The following is a 7,593-nucleotide window of genomic DNA, read 5'->3' as shown; positions in this document are numbered from 1 at the left end:
TAGATAGACTATAATATTATAGCCAAATGCGTTGGCCTATGGTTATTAACAACTGCTGCAACGTACTAAAGTACATTTCACTTGAAGCTTTTGAAACAATGCCACAATCAAATTATTTAAACCAGCTATATATGTAGCCTTTTTGAAATATGCAGTTTAAATTCAAAATTCATCATGTAATTAGGCCTATTCATTGTGGACGTTGCGTATTTAATAAAAGTGAGAAAAGCGTTTTGTATGCTGTTGTAAGCTGTGTCTTTCTAATAGCTATTACTTAGTTATGAAGATGTGCACAAACACTACTACATGTAAAGTTTGAAACATTATTACACCACAGTTTGTTTGCTTAATCACCAGATACATTTGCAGTGTATAGCCAACAGATGAGAAAAAAATAGCCACGAACTGGTGTAGAAAGAAAGTAGAGCCTCAACTAGATGAACAAGAGGGTAACGTTAGCTTAGCTAACTGCTAGCTGCAATTTCTTATTGTTTGATCTCTAACACAAGTAATGGCTGTAAAATAAATCCAGCGACTGAATTCTAGAGGACCATAGCTTTCAAACAAGGTATAGCATGTGTATGTGTCCTGTAGTGAGACCATTACAACATTAGATGTGTGTGGCTAATGTAGGCTAAACACTACACATCGGCCGGGCTGCGATCAGACAGGCAGACGGGTCATATAAACACCTAAAAGTCGTTTAAAAATTACCCCGAGAAACAGTGCATTGCTGTGCTGTTGGTACACACGTACATAGCACATTTGGCACAAATTAGCTTATCTTATGTGACATTTTATCAGTGAGACTTCTCTGCAGTTCTCCTCGAAATTGAATGAGGGTCCGCTAAACCGGAAGTTGGTTTACAACGGAAGTACTGGACAGAAGTAAAAGTGGGCGGGGCGGAATAAGGTGAATATGGTTCCTTAATCCAAGTATGAGCAATGGGGTTGATTGGAGAGATTGGGGCATGACTCAGGTCAGACTCAAACCTGGGACCCTGTAAGCCTATTATATTTTTATATAATATAATATATTATATTATTTTACTGTACTATATTTAGCAAAGATTGTTTAGCATTCTCTTTTGATTACGAGGAAAATATTTTGGTAAACTTTCATTTAGCCTTATAGCAATTATTCTTTGGATTTGGAAGTGATAATCCGTCCGTAAATATTTGCTATTAAGTTATTAAGCCAACACATCACTTTAGTTTCTCTAACAAAAGCTAGATACTGAAATTGAAAAACTTAAATTGCCAAATTAACTATTTTCTTGACTTATGAACTCTTTTAAAGGAAATTGGAACTATGCACATTTACAGTCTACAGTATGTATAAAACACATGTTTGGTGTGAGTGCACAGCAATGCATCAGGTACTCAAGTTTCGTGTTCAAGCAACTATCCAGTGTCAATGCTTAAAATGGTGCCATAATTCCTGAGGCTGATCCACTGCCAGTTTATCCATGCTTCTTAAACGGCAATGGGAGAGTATGGATAAAGGGTTTTACAGTAGTAAACACCTGTCACACACCAACCTCCAAATATGATCACAGGTTTCGTATCACTGCCACATTTCTGTAAATATCACATAGTAATATTTGATTAACCCATGAATGTAAGTTACGGATTAAATTATTAAATTCAGATCCTTATTTTTGCACTTATTGCAACTCAAAGCTCCTTGTTTTTTATGAACATATCCACAGTCACTTGCTATAGTCAAATGTGCAGCTGCGTGCTTGGTCTCATATTCATCTCCCTGCCCCATCCAACCCCACCATTCCTCCCCCGGTCCCACTCCCCCTCCTCCCCCGGGTCCCACTCCTCTTCAATCAGCTCATGATTTTTTTAATTCATCGTAGCCCTCCCAGACTCGCCCCTGGCCAGTCAGCACAGTTGACAGCACTGAACATGTATAGGCATAAAACACAGGGATGATAAGCATATTAAAGCTGCTGTATTGGCTAGGGGAGGGGCTAGCACCAGTAACTGCTGCCTTATTGGTGATCTGAGTGGCAGGGGAGGGGCTGAGAGGAGTACAGGCAGAGAGAGAGAGAGAGAGAGAGAGTGAGTGAGGTGAGAGCTTTGCGCTAGGTTGGGAGGGAATGCCCACTAGATGCTGCTGCTGATAATAGCGTGAATCAGCACCAGAGCAGTGATTGAGAGCATAGTCAGAGAGAGGAGGAGAGGAGCAAGGAACAGAATGCCGTGCCGGAGAGTGGTTAAATCAGAGCAGCGTGATTGATTCAGGCAAACAAGGATAAAAAAAAAATAAAGGGAGATCTAGAGAGTCTCTCGGAGCGCAAAATCCTGAGAGGAGAACGGGGGTGGAAGTTAGAAGGCTGTGGGAACTCATCAACTGAGGTCAGCAGGCAGGAGTGTGGGATCGAGCAGCAGCTGAACCAAGCCGGACATTGCTTGGGCTGGGGGTGGACACTCTTTTAGGGGGTAAAGAGGGGCGTAGGGTGAAGGAATACTGCTTAAACTTCAGTTACACTCAACGTGCACCTGCTCGTGGGAGTAATGCTTCTGGATATTACAGCAAGGCTACGGTGCAAGCTGCCACTAAAGCGATTTTGCAAAGCCACTGTCTGATTGACCTAATCCTGATCTTTTGTGTGAAAAAGAAAGACTAGTATTTTTGGAGCACTAGAGCACAAGTTCAAGGTTCTGCTCAAGGGCTATTCCAAGAGACATGCTAGAGAATGAAATAAAGAACGCGGCTTCCGTTCCAGAGCATGGAGAAGTCAAGTAGCGAGGAATCCGCCATCCACCGTAGCCCCTCAGTGGACAGCCGCGACTCAGACTTTGCCCAAGCCTCCACCTCCGGGCTGCCGTTTGGAGGACGAGGCTTTACCGCCGGCGCCTTTTACGGGTCCACTGGCCCACGTGCGCAAACTGCTGCTCAGAGCGGGGCGGCTGGCGACGACAAAAGCAGTAATAAGTACAAGGCTCCTAAAGGCAGCAAATACGTGGTCTTTTATCTGGATCTATCCTTTGTGTTCCTTCTAGAGTTCAAGAAGTGCAACATGGCCAGAGGCTGCCTGTGCTGTCTGAAATACATGATGTTTGTCTTCAACCTCATCTTCTGGGTAAGTCACGCTTTGAATTTTCTTCTGCTCTGTTCTTCCTTTACAGGTAGTGAGGTACTGAAAATTTGCGGCCGCTTGATGGTCAGAATTCTTTTACTTGTTCTCTGATGGCAACAAATATACATTGAGATGTCATTGTGCATGCTCCTCAGAGTGCCCCGTGCCGGTACTGGGACTTTTCTGTCATGTGTTTTTCCAATGTTACGTCAGGCTAGCCATGCTCTCATTTACGTACTCGCTACTATTTCTGGCTGCCTTTGAGTCTCCTGGGGCACCCTGGGAAAACTGTGCCACACTCCTAGAATGGGTTTAGCTTGCGACTTGCTTTGATGAGTTGCTGTGATGTTTACACAAGGATCGTTAGAAAACAGTCCATGTTTTCTCTTTAATCACATTCAATTAAAACTCTGGGAACTGAAGTGAGAGAGATTTGTCTTCAACTTATTCTGTTAAATGCATTTAGATTTGTATTGCTTCAATGAACACTCAATTGATGGTGTTTCTGTTGAATTTTTGGTATTATATGGCTTACTGTTGATTTATGAGGATGGTCAGTCAGTTTGAAAAGGGCATGTTTTTGTGAAGCATATCTCAGAACGATGGAGGTAGTGGATTAAAAGCTGATGGGGGAGAGTGTGTGGAGGACATTAGGCTAAGTCTTTTGTGCAGAGGCACTCATGCATAAACGTTAATCGCGTAAGCTAACAAGGTTCGCCTCACACTCGTACTCTCAGAAAGTAATATCTGGGGCACATCTGGGGCACTATTAGAGGTCTGAAGTCTGACACTGCATAAAATACTTCCCTCATCTATCCGCCTCTTTGTCTATGACAACAAAAAGAAATTAAATTAGAGAGATTAAATACAGAGCTTCAGTAAAATCCAGCTAAGTTGTGAAATGTAGTACAGGACGGGTAGCCCGTCACGTTACCAGAGTCCTGAGACTTGTTTTGATCTTGGTAGAGGTATAAGTCTAAAAGGTGTGCAAAGGAGAACAACATGTGGCAGTGTCGAAGGGCAGGTAATAAAGTTGTTTATCATGATGCTTGTGTGATCTTTTTTCACTAGAGATTAACCTAGAGTGACACCCCCATGGGTGCTTTCGCAGTTCAGCGGGGCATTAACCCAGTCTGTAGCTGTGGGATTGTGGTCAAGGGTTGTGAGCTTTGATATGACACTGTCAGAATGATCTTGAAATATCTTGCTCTTTAAAAAACAAGGGCTATAGGTTAGTTTTGTGTGTCTGTGCGCATGAGTAGTTGCAGCGAAAACCACCTTGTCCTCTGGTGATGCAGCTCCTGCTGAGAGATAATTTAGATGTTCTGGTGGTAATTTTCTTTTAATGATTCCTCACACGACCTGAATTGAGTCCCATGAGGTCGTTCCAGCATGGGCAGCAGTCAAAGTCCTTGAACTATGCGTGTGCAGTTACCAGCGTGTGAGTGTGATTTAGAGTTACGACATTCCTCAGAGAGTGATGGCGATCGAAGCTTGGTGATCTCCGTAGGAGAGTGCGACTCTGTATCATGACACCCCTGTGACCACGCTCCTCGTGCTTTGGTGCTCCAGGAATTGCAAGGTTACCATTCTGTGGAATGCCGAAGCCTGTCACCCCATTCGCTTTAGAGAACCAGGTGCTGCCGCCTGCTGCCTCTTCACAGAGCTTACGGTTGTAACTCAAGGCACTAGATAAATAGAAGCATGAACCTCAGACGTGTCATCAGGCTCCCGTACAGGACTTCAGCAGTTGCTTGTGACCATCTGGCTGGTCTTTCTTAGGTGGATTAGCTTGGTTCGAGCTGGACAGCTTCAGCACAGATTATAGCATTTAGTGGTGAGCTTTGTTACACCATGCTGTGTTCCTGATTCTGTAATGGGTCAGTGCTCACCATGTCTATATTACCCTCTACTTTTTTATTTTATTCATGAGAAATGCTTCATAATTTGCCCTAGTGGCACCAATTGGAATGTCACAAATACTACTTGACGAGAAACTGCTGTAACTACTTGTCTTTTCAATTTAGATTTAGTCAGTTTTGAACTGTTGCTGTTTGCAATGTAATACATAGTGTGTTGTTATTGTACATATATTTTGTATAAATATATGTATCTTTAATATATTTAATTTATATTTAACTTATTAATATTATTTTATTGTTTTTTTGTCTGTTTTTGTTTACCATTTTGTTAAGCACATTTCACAATAGATTTCCAATGCTTTAAAAAACGATTGCGTTTTTTTAATTATTTTTTTGGAGGACCCTCAGCAACATGCCCCAAACATTCAGTCGCACCATTTATATTGGTATCGCTGAACATTAAGCTGTGATAAAGTATTTTTTACAAAAAATTGCATTAGCTTTCATTACATCATTTAATTGTTAATGAATATCGATTGGTTATTTTTGATTGGGCTACATGTACCTTCTCATAACGCCATCAACCTTTCAGATTCAGATAAGCTCACCAGATTCATTACAACCTCATTTATTTCTTGTGAGCTGATGTAATTTGTCTATATCATTCGAATCATGCTGAACCATATTTCACAGGAATATTTCAGTGACTGGTTTTTGTTTTGTTTTTTTGTCCTTCTCCTATCCTGTTACAGTCTTACGGCTGGCTAAAGCATTACATCAGGATGCCCCACAACATCCTTTGTAAAAGACTGAATGCATTGCCTCATTTCACCGCAATTATCATATGACATCAAACATATTCTTATTCAAACAATACTGCCATCTCAGCAGTTTGCTCCAAAGGCGTGCTGCTCCTTATAAAGCTGCTGCCTCTTTGCAGTTTCTGAGTTTCACTCCAGGGATTGCAGGGGATTTATCTCCCATTTGGTCCAAGGTAACAGAAGATTAGGATGTCTGTCGATTTAATCAACTAGGTTGACATTTTGGAGTTTGAAATGTTGGTGTCGGTGGGTGCTTCTTCAAAGCTCACATAGTGAGTGGCAGTCTCAGGGTACTTTGGAAAGGAAAAGGTGTGTGCTGTCGAACAAATGAGCAGTAGAGTGGAGGTCTACACTGCGGCAGTTACACTCACCCTCCACCCCCCCTACTAGCGAATGTCTGTTTTCCTATAGATCTTCCATCCAGGGTAGCAAATCTATTTTTTTTCTTTATCTCATTCATTCTTTTACTTCATTCTTCTGCGTGAAATCCATTTAAGAGCTTTAATCACTCTTCCCAGCAGGATTTTCTTTGTTTTAGCAAGCTTTCATAAGTCTGTTTTTTTTTACCTTCAACACTTTCTCCTGGCAAGTGTGTCAATCTGCACCTTTTATTCTGAGAAATCTTTCTATCTGTCCATCTATCTATCTATCTATCTATCTATCCATCCATCCATCCATCCATTCATCCATCAAAATTTGTTGCTTATTAGCATGCATATTACTAGGATATTGGCTGTTTATTAATACTTATAAAACACATATTAATGCCTTATTCTGCATGACCATATTCTCATCCCTTAATCCTACCCAATACCTAAACTTAACAACATCCATACTAACTATGATAAGCAGTAATTAGGAGTTTATTGAGGCAAAAATCATGGTCAATAATTAGTTAATAGTGAGAACTGGACCTTAATCTAAAGTGTGACCAAAAATTCTCAATGAATTATAAAATTAAAAATGAATAAATAAATACAAATCAGGCTAAGCTCTAATTTGCTAATTTTCTGACCAAATAAAATAAAAAATGTTTTTGAATGAGTGTTGGGTAAAACATGAAACTTCACACCGCTAACAAACTGCAATCTTTACACACTTTGTGAAGGAAAAAAACAGCAAATGAGTTCTACACAAAGACGATTGTATTGCGGCAACTACCACGACAAGGAGTTCACCGTTTGAACAAATAATAAACCACTTTTGTCGATCGTCGCCACAGTATTGTCCTTTTCATTTAGAACTGTTTGCCTTTTTTTGTCTGCACTGCGAATTTAATGTGAATTGGATGCGACAGATTTGCAATTAGTCCCAATTTGAGCATCTGATATAGTTGTTTACCACATTCTTTCCTTAACATAATTTACTTAGCTGCTTAGTTTTCTGCGTATCTGGGGGAAATTCTCTCAATAAGTGCATCTAGACCTTCGATTTCCTGTACCGTATTGCCTCCTGTGTCTCCTGGAAGGGTTCATTAGCTCCAGGATCTGGTTGGATCAGTTGGAAATGTTTTTCTTTACAGGGGGCATGACATTGTGAAGTGGTTAAGAATCTTTATATAGAATTAGTTCTGCACAACCTTACATTACTTAAATACATTAGAATTAAAGCTATTGTGACTGTTAATGGTCTAGGTTTCTCTTTATTTGTACCTTATTTGTGTTTTTTTTTTTTACTTCCAGAGATACATGCATTGCTTAACCATCGACTTGGCCTGAAGCCCAGAGGTAGTGATCTGATAAAGGCCTGTTCAGTAGTGGACTTGAGGCTGTAGGCATTATGGCCTTCATTTTAAGAGTTTGAGCCAATTCTCAG

At 40.7% G+C, this 7,593-nt stretch overlaps 1 protein-coding gene across 1 annotated transcript in view; it reads left to right on the top strand.

Moving 5' to 3' along the window:
* The first annotated feature begins 1,400 nt into the window (after positions 1 to 1,400).
* tspan9a (tetraspanin 9a) overlaps positions 1,401 to 7,593 on the top strand; it is an 88,607-nt gene continuing 82,414 nt past the window's right edge. The window contains exon 1 of the mRNA XM_084409689.1: positions 1,401 to 3,098. Within this exon, the coding sequence (XP_084265815.1) occupies positions 2,745 to 3,098 (354 nt within the window). The 5' untranslated portion in view covers positions 1,401 to 2,744. The remainder of the gene's footprint in view (positions 3,099 to 7,593) is intronic.

Source organism: Rutilus rutilus, assembly GCF_951802725.1.
Source record: "Rutilus rutilus genome assembly, chromosome: 5".
NCBI lineage: Eukaryota > Metazoa > Chordata > Actinopteri > Cypriniformes > Leuciscidae > Rutilus > Rutilus rutilus.
Note: the sequence above shows the minus strand (reverse complement) of the source record. Positions and strands in the feature narration are given on the sequence as shown.